The 21,107-nt window shown below is 38.2% G+C and overlaps 2 protein-coding genes across 9 annotated transcripts in view; both read right to left on the minus strand.

Moving 5' to 3' along the window:
- brwd1 (bromodomain and WD repeat domain containing 1) overlaps positions 1–21,107 on the minus strand; it is a 1,114,832-nt gene that overhangs the window by 741,686 nt on the left and 352,039 nt on the right. The gene's annotated exons all lie outside the window — the stretch shown is intronic.
- The window catches only part of atg16l2 (ATG16 autophagy related 16-like 2 (S. cerevisiae)), a 94,398-nt gene that overhangs the window by 39,094 nt on the left and 34,197 nt on the right, over positions 1–21,107 (minus strand). For 4 of the 8 annotated variants that reach the window (XM_073924344.1, XM_073924343.1, XM_073924341.1 and 1 more), the window contains 4 exons: positions 13,105–13,175; positions 9,025–9,096; positions 4,719–4,839; positions 4,475–4,580 (listed from right to left, as the gene is read on the minus strand). In XM_073924344.1, the coding sequence (XP_073780445.1) occupies positions 4,475–4,580; positions 4,719–4,839; positions 9,025–9,096; positions 13,105–13,175 (370 nt within the window). Of the gene's footprint in view, positions 1–4,474; positions 4,581–4,718; positions 4,840–6,535; positions 7,029–8,178; positions 9,097–13,104; positions 13,176–18,890; positions 21,103–21,107 lie in introns of those variants that run through there. The other 4 variants (XM_073924340.1, XR_012391245.1, XR_012391246.1 and 1 more) reach the window with 4 other exon arrangements.

The following is a 21,107-nucleotide window of genomic DNA, read 5'->3' on the forward strand; positions in this document are numbered from 1 at the left end:
AACACATTTCTAAACATGACAGTACATAACATTTCACTAGATATTTTACAAGACATTTCTTTACAGCCCCAAAGTGACATTTAAAGGCTTAACTAGGTTAATTAGGTTTAGTAAACAGGTCAGGGTAATTAGGAAAGATATTGTATAACAATGGTGTGTTCTATAACTATCGAGAAAAAATATAGCTTAAAGGGGCTAATAATTTAGACCTTAAAATGGGTTTTAAAAAATTAAAAACTGCTTTTACTCTAGCCAAAATAAAACAAATAAGACTTTCTCTAGAAGAAAAAATATTATTAGACATACTGTGAAAATTTCCTTTCTCTGTTAAACATCAATTGGGAAATATTTAAAAATAAGTAGGGCTAATAATTCTGCCCTTAACTGTATGTAGTACTGTGCGAAATTCCTAAGTACTATACCAGCTTTGTTGGCCTAAGACTTTGACACAATATAGAAACAATCAGTCTTTTTTTTAAAGACAAACAGAAAATATAGAATATGTAAAAAAAAAAACACACACACACAACAACAGCACATTTCCTCTTCAACCAAAAAACCTACATTTAATGGGACTTCCTTTGGCACAGCTTGAACTGTTTTGTTCTAATTGTCCTGACATTTTCGGAAATAAATCTGACGTGTAAAATCAGGCTTCTTTTAGCACTTTCCAGAACTTTTCTTTAGGTTTAGAATGTCTTATCTATGGGCGAGGCAGTGGCGCAGTAGGTATTGCTGTTGCCTCACAGCAAAAAGGTCGCTGGGTCGCTGCTTCGAACCTCGGCTCAGTTGGCGTTTCTGTGTGGAGTTTGCATGTTCTCCCTGCCTTCGCGTGGGTTTCCTCCGGGTGCTCCGGTTTCCCCCACAGTTCAAAGACATGCGGTACAAGTGAATTGGGTAGGCTAAATTTTCTGTAGTGTATGAGTATGTGTGTGAATGTGTGTGGATATTTCCCAGAGATGGGTTGCGGCAGGAAGAAAAACTTGCTGGTTAAGATGATGGTTCATTCCGCTGTGGCGACCCCGGATTAATAAAGGGACTAAGCCGAGAAAATGAATGAATATTTATATTATTTGCTAATTAATAACCACCTCATGTGAAACTCTCAATCTGAGTCTCATTTCAGAGTCTGCTACTCTCCACCTGAGGTAACATTTCGGTCACAGCCACATATTTTGAGAGGCTTTCTGACTGAATGAATAAAATATGTTATTTTCCGCAAAGGCAACCCGGGTGCTGAAATATAATTGACTAAAGTGGCATTGGGCAGGTTAAAGAGACCAAAACAAAGACAGACGTTCTGGCTAAGAAAGTACATTTTCAAAGCAGAATAACTGACTTTAGCAATGTTTTTCAGATAAACAAATGTGTTCACCAAGGATGTTTCTTAAATATCTGCAAACATATTAGGGTATTTTATGCTTTAAAAGAGTCAAAAACTTACATAAAACAACTTAAATAATTTCTAGATATTTGGAGTAAAAACAGGACAAAACCTCTATGTAAGAAAACCATTTGTTCTAGTGCAGTCAGCCATTTCTTGCCATCTGGCTCAAGAAGGGTCTGGGCAGTGGGTGTTGAATCTGGCATGTGGAGAACTGGATCCAATGAGGCTGATCAGATTTGTGGTGGTGAAGCACAGGACCGCCTCCACTTTACAAATGGTGAAGGAGGATCCTCTCTATACACAGCTAAAATGTCCCATTTTGGGTAAGATTGCTTATTGAGACCTAACTGATGGAACCATAGAAGCTCTGGGTATTCCAGAACTATAAATATCCCATGTGTGTTCCTTTAGGGCGCAACTCTTTTGTTCAAAGCACTGACAGACCTGGTCTAGGGTCATTTTACTGTCATGGATGATTGCAGGGGCGAAGGAGAATTAAAGTGGGATCTACAACTGAAATCTGAAAACGCACTTCCTGTTTGTTTTCAGTTAAAATGGTAATGGGCGTGGCTACCATAATTAACCACGCCCCTCCGACTGTCAGTTTAGACAACAAACAGAAATGATGTAATAACTCTCCTAAAAACCCAATTCCCGAGCTTTCTGAATGAAATGCCTGCTTTACTACATCCAATCAGCTCACAGAACAAAAAACAAGTCACACCCACTGTTTTCTCATTTAATATTCCATTTCTGTAGGAGCTGCATCACAATATTAAAGAAAAAAAAAACACTTGCAGCTTCCAGTTCATGCGGACTTTAAAGATTAATATTCATTCATTCATTCATTCATTCATTTTCTTTTGGGCTCAGTCCCTTTATTAATCTGAGGTCACCACAGCGGAATGAACCACCAACTTATCCAGCATATACTTCACGCAGTGGATGCCCTTCCAGCTGCAAACCATCACTGGGAAACATCCATACACACTACGGACAATTTAGCCAACCCAATTCACCTGTACCCCATGTCTTTGGACTGTGGGGGAAACTGGAGCACCTGGAGGAAACCCACACGAACACAGGGAGAACATGCAAACTCCACACAGAAATGCCAACTGACCCATCTGAGGCTCGAACCAGCGACCTTCTTGCTATGAGGCCATTGTGCTACCCATTGCGCCCCCGTGACGCCCTAAAGATTAATATTGTAATGTTTACTGGGAGCTGTTGTTCAGTGGCAGAGGCAAATGACAGTTGCGTCATTTCGCCGTGACATTTCAAAGAGACGGAAAGTAAATAAATGGCAGGCGAATATGGTGCAGGTAAACACATCTACGTGAAAGAAAGTGTTTTCTGTCGTTTTAGTGTGGATGAAGAAAAGAAATAAATAGAGCTTTTAAATAGAAATAGAGCTTTTGAAATAGAAAACACCATTTTTAAATGTATCTGGATTAGTGTCTAGTGGATTAGGCCTACTATGCTAACGTAATGTAACACTCGCCGGCCACTTTATACAAATAAGGTACAATAAGGTACATCTGTCTAACTGCTTATAACCAGGGCCGGAGTGGGACTCCTTTTCAGCCCTGGAGTTTCAAGCCTCGGACAGCCCACCTCAGTTCACGACTGACTATATTAAAATAAGGTCATTTCCAATTCAGTTTCTAATTACACTATAACGTCTTTTTTTGAGAAAACAGCTGCTTTAGAACTTCAAATGTTCAACAACCCTAACAGTATTATGTCTAAAAAAAAATCTACTCAGACAAGGATCAGACCCGGGTCCGCAACGTCGCAACCTAACATGCTAACCACTGGACCACAACAGCTGTGCATTGAGAGGTGGCTCGTCTGAGTTATATCATCATTAACCTGCAGGCTGCAGCATCCTGCTCACCAGGCTGCGAGAAAATAGATAAAAAGAGCAGAGCTGCGGTAAAATAATGAATAAGAAGACTGTGGTCAATTAAAAAAAAATTATTTAAAAAGTGTGACTGCTGAGAGCAACAGATTCTGGAGCTAGGTATGACGGCCCTCGCGGCCAAAAAACGGACCGGCCCACCAGGAATTCTCCCGGTCCTCCCGATAAGCCAATCCGGGCCTGCTTATTACCGCACATTTCTAATCAGCCAATCACATGGCAGCAACTCAATGCATTTAGGCATGTAGACATGGCCAAAATGATCTGCTGTGGTTGTTGGTGCCAAAACAGGAATAACAGGAAACTGAGGTTACAACTGGCACAGGCTCACCAAAATTGGACAACGGAAGATTGGAAAAACGTTGCCTGGTCTGATGAGTCTCGATTTCTGCTGCAACATTCGTATGATGGGGACAGAATTTGGTGTCAACAACATGAAAGCATTGATCAATCCTGCCTTGTATCAACGGTTCAGGCTGGTGTTGGTGGTGTAATGGTGTGGAGGACATTATCTTGGCACACTTTTGGGCATAATTCAGCATCGTGTCAACGCCACTGCCTACCTGAGTATTGTTGCTGACCATGTCCATCCCTTTATGACCACAGTGTACCCATCTACTGATGGCTACCTCCAGCAGGATAACACATCATGCCATTAAGCACGAATTATCTCAGACTGGATTCGTGAACATGACAATGAGTTCACTACTTAAATGGCCTCCACAATCACCAGATCTCAATCCAATAGAGCATCTTTGGGATGTGGTGGAACGGGAGATTCGCATCAGGGATGCGCAGCGGACAAATCTGCAGCAACTGCGTGATGCTATCATGTCAATATGGACCAAAATCTCTGAGGAATATTTCCAGTACCTTGTTGAATCTATGCCACGTTAGCTTAAGGCTGTTCTGAAGCCTTCAACCTGGTACTAGTAAGGTGTACCTAATAAAGTGGCCGGCGAGTGTATTTTAATGCTGGTCATTATGGTGGTACGAAGAGAGTAGAGTATTTTCTGAGGCGGTACTTGGTGTAAAACGTTTGACAACATTGTGCTAGATTAAAATTCAAGCTTTTTCAAGGATTTCCAGCAGCCGTTTGAACCCTGAAAGTCAGTTGATTTCACGTTATCAGAGAGATATGCATACGGTGGTGATGTTCTTACCTGCTGTCCCAAAACCGTATTTTCTTGTCATAATGGCTGCTGATGATAAGGTACTCTGAACACACCACGTCGCTGCAGAAAGACAAAACCTCAATGGTCTGTATGCCTGTGAGTGGTGCAGAGAGAAGGATATGAGAACTAATCATCTGTTCTTAACATGTTGAGCAATTTATTCCAGACGGATGTGAAATGTGCACTTTGTTATAGTTAATGCATGAGAGATTTTTGTTTTTGTGGCACGTACACGCTGCTCGCTGGAGGTCCCATATCTTCACAGTTCTGTCTGCACTGCCCGTGACCACCTGCCTCTGACTGTATTTGAATCTGGCCGCGGTCACTTTACGAGAATGACCCGTCAACGTGACCTACAACCACAATAAACATTCCTATTAATGAAGGTTTAACAGAATCAAAAACAATGTCCATTTAAATAGCAAATACATGGGAAATAAGGATACACTCCTGTCAAGTCATCTGAACTTGCATCCATCAAACAGACTAAAAATATGGTTGAAACCTAATTAACTTAAGTAAGTAATTAACTTAAAATAAGTTAAAGTAACATAAAAATGAAAATAATTTTATTTTCAGGCATATTTAGTTGTCATTACTAAGTAGAGGATGTGTAACAAGGACACCTTAAAATAAAGTGTTACCAGAAATTATATTTTGCATAAAGAAATTTAGGACAAGGACAAAAGTGTTTTGAATTGGTTAATAATTAAAAAGAGTTTATTTAACTTAATATACAATAAATGATCAGTAAATGAAATAGTGTGGCCAATTCTTTCAGGATTACAAAATGTCATTTTTGTAACATCATAAATGGTGTCAATTTTGATCAATTGAATTCACCTTTGCCTAATATAAGTATTACTATTAATATTAAGCAGCTTAATTGGAGTTCACCTGTGGTAAATTCAGTTGATTGGACATGATTTGAAAAGGCATACACCTGTCTATATAAGGTCCCGATGTTGACAGTGCATGTCAAAGCACAAAGCAAGCATGAAGACAAAGGAATTGTCTGTAGACCTCAGAGACAGGATTTACTTGAGGTACAAGGCTGGGGAAGGTTTCATAAAAATTACTGCTGCTCTGAAAGTTCCAATGAGCACAGTGGCCTCCATCATCCGTAAGTGGAAGATGTTTGAAGCCACCAGGCTCCTTCTAGAGCTGGCTGGCCATCTAAGCGGAGTGATCGGGGGAGAAGGGCCTTAGTCAATGAGGTGATCAATAACCCAATGGTCACGCTGTCTAAACTCCAACGTTCTTCTGTGAAGAGAGGAGATTCTTACAAAAGAACAATCATCTGTGCAGAAATCCACCAATCAGGCCTGTATAGTAGAGTGGCCAGACGGAAGCCATTCCCCGCCTGGAATCTGCCAAAAGTCATCTGAAGGACTCTCAGATCATACGAATCTAAATTATAAGTCTGATGAGACTAAAATTGAACGCTTTGGAGTGAATGCCAGGCGTTATGTTTGGAGAAAACCAGGCACCACTCATCACCAGGCTACTAATATCCCTACAGTGAAGCATGGTGGTGGCAGCATCATGCTGTGGGGATGTTTTTCAGCAGCAGGAACTGGAAGACTAGTCAGGATAGAGGGAAAGATGAATGCAGCAATGTACAGACACATCCTGAATGAAAACCTGCTTCAGGGTGCTCTTGACCTCAGACTGGGGCGACGGTTCATCTTCTAGCATGACAATGATACAAAGCACACAGTCAAAATATCAATGGAGTGGCTTTACAACTCGGTGAGTGTCCTTGAGTGGCCCAGCCAGAGCCCAGACCTAAATCCTATTGAACATCTCTGAAGAGATCTGAAAATGGCTGTACACCATCGCTTCCCATCCAACCTGATAGAGCTTGAGAGGTACTGCAAAGAGAAATGGGTAAAAATTCCCAAAGACAGGTGTGCCAACCTTGTGACATCATATTCAAAAAGACTTGAGGCTGTAATTGCTGCCATAGGTGAATCAACAAGTATTGAGCAAAGGCTGTGAATACTGATGTACATGTGATTTTTCAGGGGTTTTATTTTTAATAAATTTGCAACAATTTCAAAAACTCTTTTTTTTACATTGTCATTATGAGATATTGTGTGTAGAATTTTGAGGAAACAAAGGAATTTAATCCATTTTGGAGTAATGCTGTAACATAAAAAATGTGGAAAAAGTGAAGCATACATTATAATTGAATAACACAATACATTCAAAATATTCTGTATTCTGTGACAATTGTGTCTTTAAAATTGTGTCATTAAAATCTTCTCTAAAGAAATTCATTGTGATTAATTCTTTTTGAGGGCAACAATTCGTCACCCTGGAATTAATGGTTGTATCTGCGTTCTGAATGATTTTGAGATATTGAGCTTTAAAGTTTTTGCATTCCAAAGCAAACATTGTGTGTGCAACATTTGCTTTTTAAATAAAAATTCTTAAAATGTAATAAAACTTATAAAAAAAACATCCAATAATGCAAACAAGTTGTCATTTAATAAGAATATGTCAATAACTTAATTTTGACAAAAATGTCAGATAGAACCTTATAATTTTAAGCCAGGGGTTTTCAAAGTGTGAGGCGCGCCTCCCCTGGGGGGCACCAGAGCATGTCTGGGGAGGCGCGGGAAAAAAATATTATATAATAAAAATATAATTATTAAGTTTAATTATTATATGTATTTTTTATTATTTTTAAACGTTTTTATTAAACAAAGCTAAAAAAAAAAAAAAATACGTCAAAAATAAGAAAACCTTTTTTACCCAGAAGGCCATAGCTGTGAATTCGCTTCTGTTTGGCAAGCCCGGTAAAGTCTAGATCGGATATGCAGCCGGACGCAAGTGCGATATACACATTAATAAAGCAGCATTTTTTAATGACACTGTATAACAATAATTCATATTTTTACAGTACTGTGATGGTTGGGTTTAGGGTTGGGTTGGGGGTAGGCGTTAAAAAAAAAATTTTATTGGGTAATTTAATAGATAACATAACTAATACTCGGTACAACAACTGTTTTTACATTACTGTGACGGTTGGGTTTAGGGTTGGGGTGGGGGTAGATGTTAATAAAATACAACAACTGAGAAATTTAATAAATAATAGACATATTTCTCGTTAACTTATGGTGGAAAACGTATCCGTTCTAGCAACAACCGGCAAGCCCGCCAATACTGGTATATGCCTGCTAACACAATAGATCAGTTTCTGAGACCCCCCGATTCAAAGCCTTCAAGTTCAGGGCTTAAACCCAAAAGACGACGGTATGATGATCAGTATTTGAGTTTAGGATTTACGTGGACAGGACCAGCTGATGAACCACGACCTTTATGTGTGGTTTGTCAAGATATTTTGGCTAATGACAGCATGAGACCCGCTAAACTGTTTTGACTGGGATGGACAGTTCTTGGATCTGTTCTATTCATATTGAACCATCATGCTAGTTTTAAAAACGTTATATTACAATACTTAATACTCTGTAAATAATTGCACTTTCATGCAAATGATGATAAAAGTGAGTTAACAGTCTGACATCTGTCTGTGTCTTTATATATACTCTATGTATATATATATATATATATATATATGTGTGTGTGTGTGTGTGTGTATGTGTGTGTGTGTATTTGGGAGGAGGGGGGCTCCAATGGATAAGTTGTGTCAAAAGGGACGCCCACTGTCTTAGACTTTGAAAAACCCTGTTCTAAGCTGACGATTTGTGTATTTTAGTAATAATAATAATAACAACAACAAGAAAAAAGCAGCATGCTGTTTCTATTACTCTAGACATTATTTTGTGTTTTATGATTACAAATTTGTATTTATTTGCTTTGGAAGGTCACAGTTGTCAACAAAAAATTACATCATTTAAAAAAGAAATATCGTTGACCCAGTTTTTCCTCCTCCGCTTCTTTATGATGCCTTTTTATTGACCTCCCTTCTCAGTCGTGACTGTATTTTCAGACCGTGTTATAAGTTTTATATGCCATATGTGTCATCCCAGTTATGCAGCACCCTCCGAACTCTGTACCTAATAAAACTGACTATTTAAAGTGGTATTTCTGTAAAAGCATATATTAAAACGGCTAACATTTTACAATAAGGCCGTATTGGTTAATACATTCACTAACATAAACAAACAGCGAACAATACATTTATTACAGTATTGATTCATCTTAGCTAACATTAGTTCATGTAAATAAAAGCTGAACAATGTTAGCTCATGTTAATGCATTAGTTGAACTACAATTAATAAAAGCCGTATAAATGTTCATCATTAGTTCTTGATTGTAAATACATTAACTAATTAGCATCATATTAAAGTCCCATATCTAATTTGTTTGCATGAGAAATCACGTGACAAAAAAATCCCACAATAAAAAACCTCCCTTATGCCACACTGTCCTGTGAAACACGATGTAATCTAAGCAGGCGCAGCGATGCACATCAGTAACTTGGTTCATACTGCTCCGTCTGATCAGATGATGCTCTAGAGTAATTCACAGAGACAGGTTTGGGCGGGTGAGAGGTAAAGCGCTGTTACCTTGGGAACGCTGTCCTCTAGCCTCCAAAATAAAGCCGACTTGTCATATGACGCAGCTAAAATCCGCGTTCCCTGATGGAAAAGCACAGTGACAAGTCCCATAATGCATTAGAGCAGCAGGCAAAGCACAATCAACTCAACAGCCTTGCAGTAACAGTCTCCTTATATTACTACTGGAGATCAGTGGCTGAGGGCTCTTGTGGATCTAAGAGCTCATTGGTTGAGCGCTAATTAACAATGACTAAGTAAAGATGCTCTTCAGATCAAACTAGGGTTCAAACAAGGGTCCGGACACACACAGGAAGACACTTTGTGGATCATTTTAATTTGATCGTTTGAGTTTTTGTGGACAATTTGAAATAAAAATAAAAGAGTTAACTTTATTTCAAGAAATTTTTATTGTAGCTATGAAGTTTTTTCATATTTATGCAACATTCAGCACATGATTAATGGGAATATGTGCCCAGGGCTATTAGAGCTGTGAACCTACACTAGTCTCACGGTTCGGTTCGGTTACGATTATCATGCCATCGATTCGGTTCAATTCGATATTTCGGTGCATCACGGTGCATTGACGGTGCTTTTCATACACAGTTCTATATTTTCTTCACAGCAGCAGTTCTTGTATTAAAATGTATGAATATATTTATATTTATATATTATTTGTAATACAATTTTGTCATTTAATACAAACAATCAGATATATAAACTGTAACTTTAAATAAAACAAGCATTAAGCAAATAAAATAAACTAACATAAATATCCAGCTCTTTTTCTGATTCTTGTCTAGTTCTCTTACACCCCTTTGATTGGTCACACCCTCAACAAAAACGGTTGTGATTGGCTCTTGCGCGCTGCGCTCTTCACAGATGAGTGACACTGATAAGCGGCAGGCGGCAGCGGCGATCTCACAGATGATGTATGATAGACACGGAGAAAAGTCTGCAGACACGCGCTCGTTTCTTTATCCAGAAGTAACGCTGTAAAACAGCCGAGAGGAGAAGAAAAGCCACGCCAGCAGGTCAAATGGGCCACTGTGTGTGTGTGTGTGTGTGTGTAAGTGTGTGTGTGTGAGAGAGAGAGAGAGAGAGAGAGAGAGAGAGAAATGAAGTACTTTCATTCTCTCGATCTCAGTGAAATAGGGGCTTTTGTTGTATATGTCAGTGAAAGACTGATCCAGCAAAGTAAGGCTGTTTCTCAATATGCGTTCTTCAGCGGTCTTGCGTCCTCGTGTTCTCGTGAAACATCATCATCAACTGCCTAAGTTCAGTTCCAATACTCAAGACCGCAAGTACGGAGGACGCGTGAAACTTCCCGGATGTGATCTTGATATCGAGGACGCACTGATGCAGACTTGAGCACCGAACTCGCTCTGGAAGTCCCAGAAGTCATTGCGACGGGAGGTGGGAAGCGCAGCATTTAATTTAGATTTATTATTAAAGTTCAGAGATTTAACTTATTTACGTCAGGAGTTTCCCTAAATGAAACGGTGAAAGTAAACATTAACATGAATATCTTAATAAAGGAATAAACACATTAAGGGTTGTTTGTTTGCTGAAATTCGTATTAAAATTTGTTTTATTTATATTGTGAAGAGTATATTTATAATGTTTTTATGCAAAGTATATATTCGGAAGAGAAGGGAAAACAATACATCGTTGTATATGAGAGCTGTAATGTTTAAATGATTTCCATTTAAAACGCGTGAATGTCACGTGACCATCAGGAAGAATGCAGTATCCCATTTCTCAAAGGACGCATTCTCTGTCCTCGCCGTCTCCCGAGTTCGTTTTTCCGAGGACACCTGGCAAGACCGCTCTCCACAAGAACGAAAGTCCGTTCTCTGCGTTCTTGGAATTGAGAAACAGCCACACACAGTGAAATTGTGCACAGTTTATGAGTTAAGTAGTTCGAGCATTGTAAATACTCGCGCTCGCCTCCCTCGCGACAGAGCATATGAGGTAAATGACGTCAGTAATAACCGGTTATGATTATTACTGAACCGATACCGAATTGTCCGCACCTGCATCGCGGTGCACCGAAGAAACGATTCATTTTGACACCTTTAAGGGCTATATATATGGGAAACCATATGTCTGGCTGCATTTTGCAACACAGGCTCATTATGAAAACGTAGTCCCGTCGACGTTTCCGGAGACCGCGAATTATGTAGCCGGAGGTACCTATGGTCGCATTTAATTTTTTAAGCGAACCAGACTATATTCAGATATAGCCCTGGACACGTACCTCCAATGAGTCTGGGTTGGCGAATTTATTATTTTTTTTACTTAATCTGGTCTTAATGAGTACTACACTCATCTCCCATTACCTTTAAGACCCAGCTGCATCGTGCCAAGAGCGCATTCGCTATTTACAGGACACAAAGTAAGTGTATGTGGAAAAACTGAGCATTTCACTATCAAACAGTTCACAGTTTTTTTAAACAGAAAACAGTTAAACAGAGCATCTACTGCGAAAGATTGAGAGATAATGGAACTACTTTCACTTTCGCTCTTGGATAGGGAAACCTTTACGCACAGACATCAATTAGCCTATAAATAATTAATTTCATTTGTTAAGCGCAAATATTCGTTTCAAAACTATTTCTAAATTCAGTTCTAATTTCCAGCAAACAAATAAATGAACAATAATTACCAAGTGTGCTCAAAAACCTGAGTTATATCCTAAAACACATGCTGTGCCCCTTATGGTTTAAAACCTGACAGGTGGGCAAATCTAAGCTTGTTTTTAATAAAACAAATATAAATATGGATATATTTAATAATACTGCTAATAATAATAACATTATACAAAAGCAAATTGTTAGAAATGAACTGAAAAAGCCTCCCGAGATGAAGACATAAAAGCAGTGATTTTTCATATTTATGTAGGCTAGAAAATAATATGTTTTGTAATATTTTAATCCTTTATATTTATATACTATATCTATTCTTATTATATCCTATATATATCCTTAATATTTAAATGTTTTCATATGTAAAGATATTTGTATTGCTCTCTTGTGTGTATTAAGCAGTGTGTAAGCGAGGCGCAACTTTGCGCCAGAGTTTAGACCGGGTTAGTTTTGGTCAAATGAAAAATCTATTTTAGTTTCTCAAAATAGTAACGCGCCAGCGGTCTGCCTCAGAACGCCTTCCTTTTTAGACCAGAACGCCTATGGGCGCACAAATGAGCGCTAATGTATTTGCTATTTAAACAGCGCAGCACAACGCCTCAAAACGACTCTTGCGCCAAGCTGAAACTACCAAAAGACTATTGCGCCGCTCCTTGCGCCACACTGCGCCGGGTGTATGATAGGGCCCATTGTGTTTATTTATAGGTTTTGATGCATTTTTCATTTTTAATGTCACCTTCTGTTTGCTCAGTAGAATTTTTAAGGCATGACTTGGAGCAATATTTACATCAGATTATTAGACATTATAAACAAATAGAAATTCATACCATCATAATTTCGAGGTCTCAGGAATCAAAAAGTTTGAAAACCTCCGATCTAAAGGATCATTTAAATAATCAGAAATCACAGTCTTGATGAAAGCTTATAATCAAACCTTGTAATTCAGTTAAAACAAAGTGCTGATAAGCTGCTGACAAGTGTTCATTTAGATCTGTTCTTACTGTGTTTCTTATGTACTTTCTGTAGCAGCTCAGCATTATAATCTCAGACGCGGGCGCTGACTGCATGAATTTAAATGAGCTAATCATAACAATTAGTCTTAATGAGTGCATTTGAATTAGCCTGATGCACAAACCCAACTTTTATGTTTCACTTCTGTTCCCAGTGAGCGCTGAAATGATCGCAGGCACAAAAACCTAAGCAAAATTGCATGCAATAAAACACCTAATATGCACTAAAAGCGAAAACAAAACAAGATGCTTCCATTACAATCAGCAATGCGTAGAACTTTTAAGAGCTTATGCTAAGCTGCAGGGTTCGTGTATTAAGATGCTGTGTTCAAACTGCAGGGAGTGACAGTTTCAATGACAACAAGAAGGCTTTTTTCTCTGTTTTCTTGTTACATTGCTAATTTTCTGTGTGTAATATGTTTTAATATAAATACCGTCGGGTCAAACTCAATGCTGGTGATCCCCTCATTACTTCCATCTAAAGTCCCTCTGTACTGAAGAGTTCCTGTGAAGAAAAACACTGCAGTAAATGAAGAGTTGTTGTTTATTTTGGTTTCTAAAGTGATTTACATTGTGCTTTATGATTAATACACAATTTAAACTACACATGAGAAAATGTGAGACTATATACAGTTAAAGTCACTATTATCAAAGAGCCTAGAATGACCAAGAGGCGACACTCAATAGAACGTTCCATTGCAACAGCAGCGCCCAGCAACAGCCCCGGATTCCCGGAGCCCCGGAAAGTGATCGGCTGTCCATTGGATCTTACTGCTGTCGCGATGGCAAGCAGTTGCTTTGTTTTATATTTATTTATTTAAAAAGCGCATTGAAGCTGAGAAACAACCTAAAAGGCAATACAATACAACACTTAAAATCACAATCATCAGCACTGTTCAGTTTATTTTACAGACTTATAATATGCTGCTCTTCTATTGGAGTTTCATTCCAAAATAGACGCCGCGCCCTCTAGTGGTTGTTTACCAAATCGCACTAGAGTGTCGCCTCTTGGGGATTCTATGCTCTTTGCTATTATTAACCCTCCAGTGGATTTTTTATATATATATATATATCTATTTTCCAAACGATAATATACAGAGCAAGGAATTTTTCTCAGTGTTTTCTATAATATTTTTTCTTCCCAAGAAAGTCTTATTTCTTTTATTTTGGCTAGAATAAAAGCAGTTTTAATTTTTTTCCCCCCTAAAATGTTATGGTCAATCTTTTTAGCCCCTTAAGCATTTTTTTTTCAATTGTCTACAGAACAAACCACTGTTATACAACGACTTAATTACCCTAACTTGCCTAATTAAGCCTTTAATTAAGCCCTTACATGCGGAGCACTATATATATATATATAGTGCTCAGCATATATAAGTACACCCCTTAAATATCTCTCTTTTAAATTCATATTTTTAATAGGAAGCTTTACAATATTATATTTGTGCACATACATTAGATTAGTCAGTCCTAAAGCCAAATCTGGAGCTTAACTAACAAAATAACTTACGATAACGCTCCAAAAAGTAGTACACCCAAATTTATATGTTACAGAAAAGTATTAATTACAAATTTAAACAAGAGGAAAAATCAAGAGAAGCAAAAGAACTTTAATATGTTGCAGGTTTTAATTTATATATATATATATATATATATATATATATATATATATATATATATATATATATATATATATATATATATATATATATATATATATATATATACAACAGTTCTGTCTGGTTCTCAAATCTGATTGGCTGATAGCGTGCAATATTCTGTAATATCAGAAAACTCCTACAGCCTCTTTACCCTTTGTGTATTACTCTGGCCACATACAGCCAGCAAAAAGCAGACACTATAGATCTTAAGTTTAAAAGATGCACGCTCAACTGTTTAACTGTCAGCTTATGATTTGAATCCGGAAGAAAGTTCCTCATACAAAAGGGTTTTTGAGACTCTCCATGTTTGATTTTGTTTTTATATACACAATTATGTCGTCAAACTGTTGTATGAACGCAATATCACACTCGTAGCAGTGTGATATGGCTGTATATCGGCACTGGTGGGGGCAATAAGGCACTCGGCCTGCGGCCTCATGCCAACGCATGCCTCCCACCAATGCCGATATACAGCCATATCGAACTGCTACTCGTCTGACATTGCTCATATATATATATATATATATATATATATATATATATATATATATATATATATATATTGCTTGAATTAATTGTATTATCTTTCAATTTCTATAATTTTCTTCAATGTTGTTTTCTGGTGGAAAAAATATTATTTTAATAAATATATCTGTTTAATAAATTTGTTTTGTTTAAATGCACCAAAATATATTACCTATATTCACTGAGAAATGTTTTTTTTTTTTAATGGGGTGAATTCAATTATGCTGAGCACTGTATATATATATATATATATATATATATATATATATATATATATATATATATATATATATATATATATATATATATATATATATATAGTTGAAGTCAGAATTATTTTCCCCCTTTAATTTTTTTTTCTTTTTTAAATATTTTCAAAATTATGTTAAACAGGACAAGGAAATTTTCACAGTATGTCTGATAATATTTTTTCTTCAGGAGAAAGTCTTATTTGTTTATTTGTTTTCTGCTAGAATAAAAGAAGCTTTTAATTTTTTAAAAACCATTTTAAGGACAAAATTATTAGCCCCTTTAAGCATTTTTTTTTAAAATCAACAGAACAAACTATCATTATACAATAACTTGCCAAGCCTTAAACAGAAATTGGGAAACAAAATAAACAGGGGGGCTAATAATTCTGACTTTACTGTATATATGTGTGTGTGTGTGTGTGTGTGTGTGTGTGTGTGTGTGTGTGTGTGTGTGTGTGTGTGTGTGTGTGTGTGTGTGTGTTGATACATTTATTTGAAAAGAAGCCTGACATCAAGATGACACGTTGCATCTCAAGTACAAGTACGTTTCTTGATGTTTACTAAAAGAGTGCTGCCATCTAGTGGTGGTCGCAAGCACTGACTTATTTATTTAGTCTCACAGGATGTGGTTGTTTACTATGTATATCGTATGTATGTGTGGTTTATTTTGCATTGCAGCGTTCCAACTAGCATATTTACATTTACATTTAGTCATTTAGCAGGCGCTTTTATCCAAAGTGACTTACAAATGAGGACAAGGAAGCAATTTACACAACTATAAAAGCAACAATGAATAAATGCTATAGGCAAGTTTCAGGTATGTAAAGAAATTGTAAGAAGCAAAACTGTAGTAATTTTTTTTCATATATATCACTACTGAATATATTCGAAAATAGAATCAGTGTCTTGCAAATCATAGTATGCTGAAATGAGTCTTCAAAGGTTACCCAAGTGGTCTTACATTTTTGGTAGAAATCTAAAATGTCTCTGTACTTATTCTAAGGGCAAATATTGACAGTGTTGCCAAGTCTACAGCTTTCCCACAGAATCGGCCTACTTTTAACCACTTCACCACAGGTTGTTTTTTTCATTTCGCAGGTTAAAGGTTTGATGTTTATATGGTTGAACTGAAACATTTTACAGAGTTCACACACTTTTGTGAGGACATGAGAGCAGCATTAGAGGATGTGTGTGCGCGGCTGTTTTCATTTCAATGGAAACAGATTGGCAGGATTCTCCAGGGGAATGCTTCAGAAAGGAGGTTAAGTGAAAACTCGGAGTATGTTCTAATAACCCTGAAATGAGAGAAGCTCTGGGGTTTTTGTTTCAGAATTGGAGGTATGACAAACCAGTGTGTGAAATGGGTTAGACTTAACCCCGCTTTCTCAGATTTAACATACAGTTGAAACCAGAAGTTTACATACACTATATACACTATATATATACACTTTCTTGAAAGTCAAGTTTACATACAATAAGATTATTCTCCCTCTGAAAAAGCACAGATGATGGTGTCAAGGTTTTGGAAGTTTCTGATTGGACAACATTTGAGTTCATTGGAGGCACAACTGTAAAACAGTATTTAAGGAAAACCTCAAACACACTGCTTGCTTGTGTGACAACATGGGAAAATCAGCAAGCCAGAATCAAGAAAAAAGCCATATTACAATTACCTAAATTACACTATGAAAAAGAGTAATTTTTGGAGACATGTCCTGTGGTCTGATACAACTAAGATTGAACTGTTTGTCCATAATGACAAGTGTTACATTTGGAGGACAAAAGGTAAAGCTTACAAGCTTAGGAACACCATCCCAACTGTGAAGTATGGGGGGCGGCAGCATCATGTTGTGGGGCTGATGTGCTGTAGGAGGGACTGGTCCACTTCACAGTATAGATGGCATCATGAAGAAAGAACATTATGTAGAAATACTGAAGCAACATCTCAAGACTTCAGCCTAAACTTGGCCACAAATGAGTCTTCCAAACAGACTATGACCCTAAGCATACTGCCAAATGAGTTGAAATGTGCTTTAAGGACAACAGAGTGAATGTTTTAGAGTGGCCATCACAAAGCCCTGATCTCAATCCTATAGAAAATTTGTGAGTAGAGTTGAAAAAGCTTGTGTGAGCAAGATAACCTACAAATCTGACTCAGTTACACCAATTCTGTCAGGAGGAATAGGCCAAAATTCCTTCAAACTATTGTGAGAAGCTTGTGGAAGGATACCCAAAACATTTGACCAAAGTTCATTCATTCATTCATTCATTTTCTTGTCGACTTAGTCCCTTTATTAATCCGGGGTCGTCACAGCGGAATGAACCACCAACTTATCCGCCAAGTTTTTACACAGCGGATGCCCACCCATCTCTGGGAACATCCACACACACATTCACACACACACACTCATACAATACGGACAATTTAGCCTACCCAATTCATAGGGGTGTCAAAATTAATTGTTTCTTCGGTGCACTGCGATGCAGACGCGGACAATAAGGTATCAGTTCAGCAATAATCATAACGACGTGTAATACTTATCACGTATTATTACGACAGTAATAATCATAGACGGCATTAACTCAAAAACCTCTTACCCTAAAAAGATCTAAAGTGAGTTTCCTACAAAAAGACGAAGCTGGTTATGTTTCACCGCTGTCTTTCTTTTTTTTTTCCGCTCGACATTACGATCACTGCTCCATTTAAGCCCTCGCAATAGCCTATGTGTTTAGCCGAGAGAGCTCGCGCTGAGAGGAGCTCTCAGTAAGGGACCGTCGTTGTCGACGGTGCTTATTTTATTTTTTTCGTTTTTCTGCTCCGCTCAGCGCGAGCTCTCCCTGTTGCGAGGGCTTAAGTGCGTGTGTGTGTGTGTTTGTTTGTTTCTTTGGTGCTGTCTATGTTTGTGTATGTGTTTGAATGAGAGACAGTGTGGTACTGTGTGTCTGTGTGTTTATACAGACAGCTTGTTATAGCCTCCCCCCTTAAATATAACACTGTATATGGAAAGCATCATAAATGCACCGAGATATCGAATTGAACCGAAGGCATGATAATCGTAACCGAACCAAACCGTGAGACCAGTATAGGTTCACACCTCTATCAATTCACCTGTACCACATGTCTTTGGACTTGGGGGGGAAACCGGAGCGAACGCAGGGAGAACATGCAAACTCCACACAGAAACGCCAACTGAGCCGAGGGTCGAACCAGCGACCTTCTTGCTGTGAGGCGACAGCACTACCTACTGCGCCACTGCTTCGCCCTCTTGACCAAAGTTATAAAGCTTAAAAGTAAAGCTAAAAAAAACAAGGAAATGGATGTAAACGTTTGTCTCTAGAAATTAATAACAAATTCTCAAAAAAGAATTCTCTCATTATTCTGGCATTTAGCAAATGTAAATCATTTAGGTAATCCTAACGGACCTAAAATAGTAAACATTAAGTATGATTTACCATCAGACATTCTTTTAAAAATCCTTTTTTTAGTGTGTATGTAAATTTTTGGATTCAACTGTATCTGTAATTCTAAAGCGTAAAAATGTTTCCTTATTCCACACTGCAAAAAATGCTTTTCATACTTGTTTGTTTGTTTGGTTAAACTTGTCACAGAAAGAAAATGTGTCTTTAAGACTAATGACATAAATTAGAAAAAACACACATAGCAACACACTACAAGACAACCGCGTAAATGTAAAAACTACCTTAGCCCCATGCATACTACAGATCATTCTCAACAAACAATGATCCAATTCAGAACGACAACAGCAATTTGGGACAAAAGACTTTTTCAGAATCAGAAAGAGCTTTATTGCCAGGTATGTTCGCACATACGAGGAATTTGTTTTCGTGACACAGCTTCTACAGTGCAACAGAATTACAGAGACAGGACAATAAACAGATAATAAATATATAAAAAGGCAGTAAGAAATGAATGCAAATATACAAATAGACAAGTGTATGTAGAGCTATATTACTATATACAATGTTATATGTGCAGCTGTTATGTGCAAATTGGCATGTGAAGTGTGTTGTTAAATAAGTGTATATGTGTATAAAAGTGTATGGCAAGTAGTGATGTTTGTTCCACAATTATTATTATCAAGTGTTCATGAGATGGATTGCCTGAGGGAAGAAACTGTTTCTGTGTCGGGCTGTTCTGGTGCGCAGGGCTCTGTAGCGTCAAACAGAAGGTAACAGTTCAAAGAGGCAGTGTGCTGGGTGCGAGGGGTCCAGAGTGATTTTGGCAGCCTGTGCTTTGGCAGCCTGTGCTTATTACATTTTCTAAGCATTTCTTCAGGATCTAGAAAGTCCTGAAGGTAATATTTCAAAAGCTGAATGGAAGGGATGTGTATGATCTTTAAAAAATTGGCTTATAAAATCAGCAGTGAATGTTGTCTGTAACCAGTTATCTTAGGGCCTACTCACACTATGCCATCCGTACCGTGCCCAGGCCCGTTTCCCGGAAACTCTGAATCAGGCTTAAGCATGAATTGGGCTTAGGCATGGTTCACTTGGCCGGCCCTGGCCCGGTTGGAAGAGGTGTGCCTGAGCGCGGTTCACTTGGGATTTGGTGCGGTATGCTTGTGTGTAAGTGCAAAATGCGCCAAAGCCCGAAACTGAAAGCGAGACATGACTTTTAAGGGACTGTTTCATATAGATTTATTAATCATTCTTACTGTTGAGTGAACGCAAACTGTCGTAGTTTATTAAATACGCACATCCCTCACTGCACGACAGCTGTGCACCTTCAGCAAACCTCCTAATTCCTGCAGCACGAGGGCTTTATGGTTGTTTATGAGTGTCAAAAGTGGCTGATCTGTCACCGCATCCCTAAGGTCTAAAGCGAAATAACAAGAGAAATGTCCACTGTGTTGAGCGAGAGCGTTTAGTGAACAGCGCAGCATCGATGACGTAAGCGTGCCCAGGCCCGATTGTAATGTGAATGCGGGCTGTCGGGGGAGACGGGAGGGGGCACAAGCGTGTTTTGGCCCGGTTCGAGGCAACTGTACATACGTATGAGTACGCCCTGATTGATAACTTGCGATCATTTCTTCTTCTGCTGTATTAAGACAGGGGTGCCCAAATTCCAGTGTCCAGCATATTTTATTTCCATCCCCAATTAAACTCCTTCTAGGTATACTAAAACTTCCAGGCAAGTGTGTTGGAGGGAAGTTGAAGCTAAACTATGCAGGACACCGGCCCTCCAGGACCAAGTTTGGACACCCCTGTATTAAGAATAATACAAGAAGGCAAGAAGGTCTCTGGTTCGAGTCCCCGCTAGGTCAATTGTCATTTCTGTGTGGAGTTTGCATGTTCTCCCCATGTTGGCGTGGGTTTCCTCCGGGTGCTCCAGTTTCCCCCACAGTCCAAAGACATGTAAATAGGATGAACTAAATTGGACTTAGTGTATGAGTTTGTGTGCAAATATTTGCGTATGGTGTTTTCCAGTACCGGGTTGCGGCTGGAAGGGCGTCCGCAGCATTAAACAGTTGCTGGATTCATTCTGCTGTGGTGACCCCTATTAAATTAGAGACTGAGCCAAAGGGAAATGAATGACTGAAGAATACTCTGAATTAAGGATCTATATGCCATGTTTAAAGTCTGTGTAGGAACATTAAAACTAGCAGAGGAGACCAAACAGATGATTCTTTTGAGTCATTCTTAAATTATTAACTTCTTTTGTTCAATGAAACTAGTGTGAATGATTCACAAACTGGAGAGATCTGGGGCTTCCCTAAAACATTGTTAGCCAACTGTGCTTGTTAAATTTGAACATTGAACTGTAACTTCATTCATTGCTTTGCTTTGACCCTGTCCATTTTGACTGACACATTTTGATTCAGTGATTCTGATTTCACATGTGTACCTGCTTCAATGTCCCTCAGTAAATGATATGTCCACATGTGTACCTGCTTCAATGTCCCTCAGTAAATGTCATGTCCACATGTGTACCTGCTTCAATGTCCCTCAGTAAATGATATGTCCACATGTGTACCTGCC

Source organism: Danio rerio, chromosome 15 (assembly GCF_049306965.1).
Source record: "Danio rerio strain Tuebingen ecotype United States chromosome 15, GRCz12tu, whole genome shotgun sequence".
Lineage (NCBI taxonomy): Eukaryota > Metazoa > Chordata > Actinopteri > Cypriniformes > Danionidae > Danio > Danio rerio.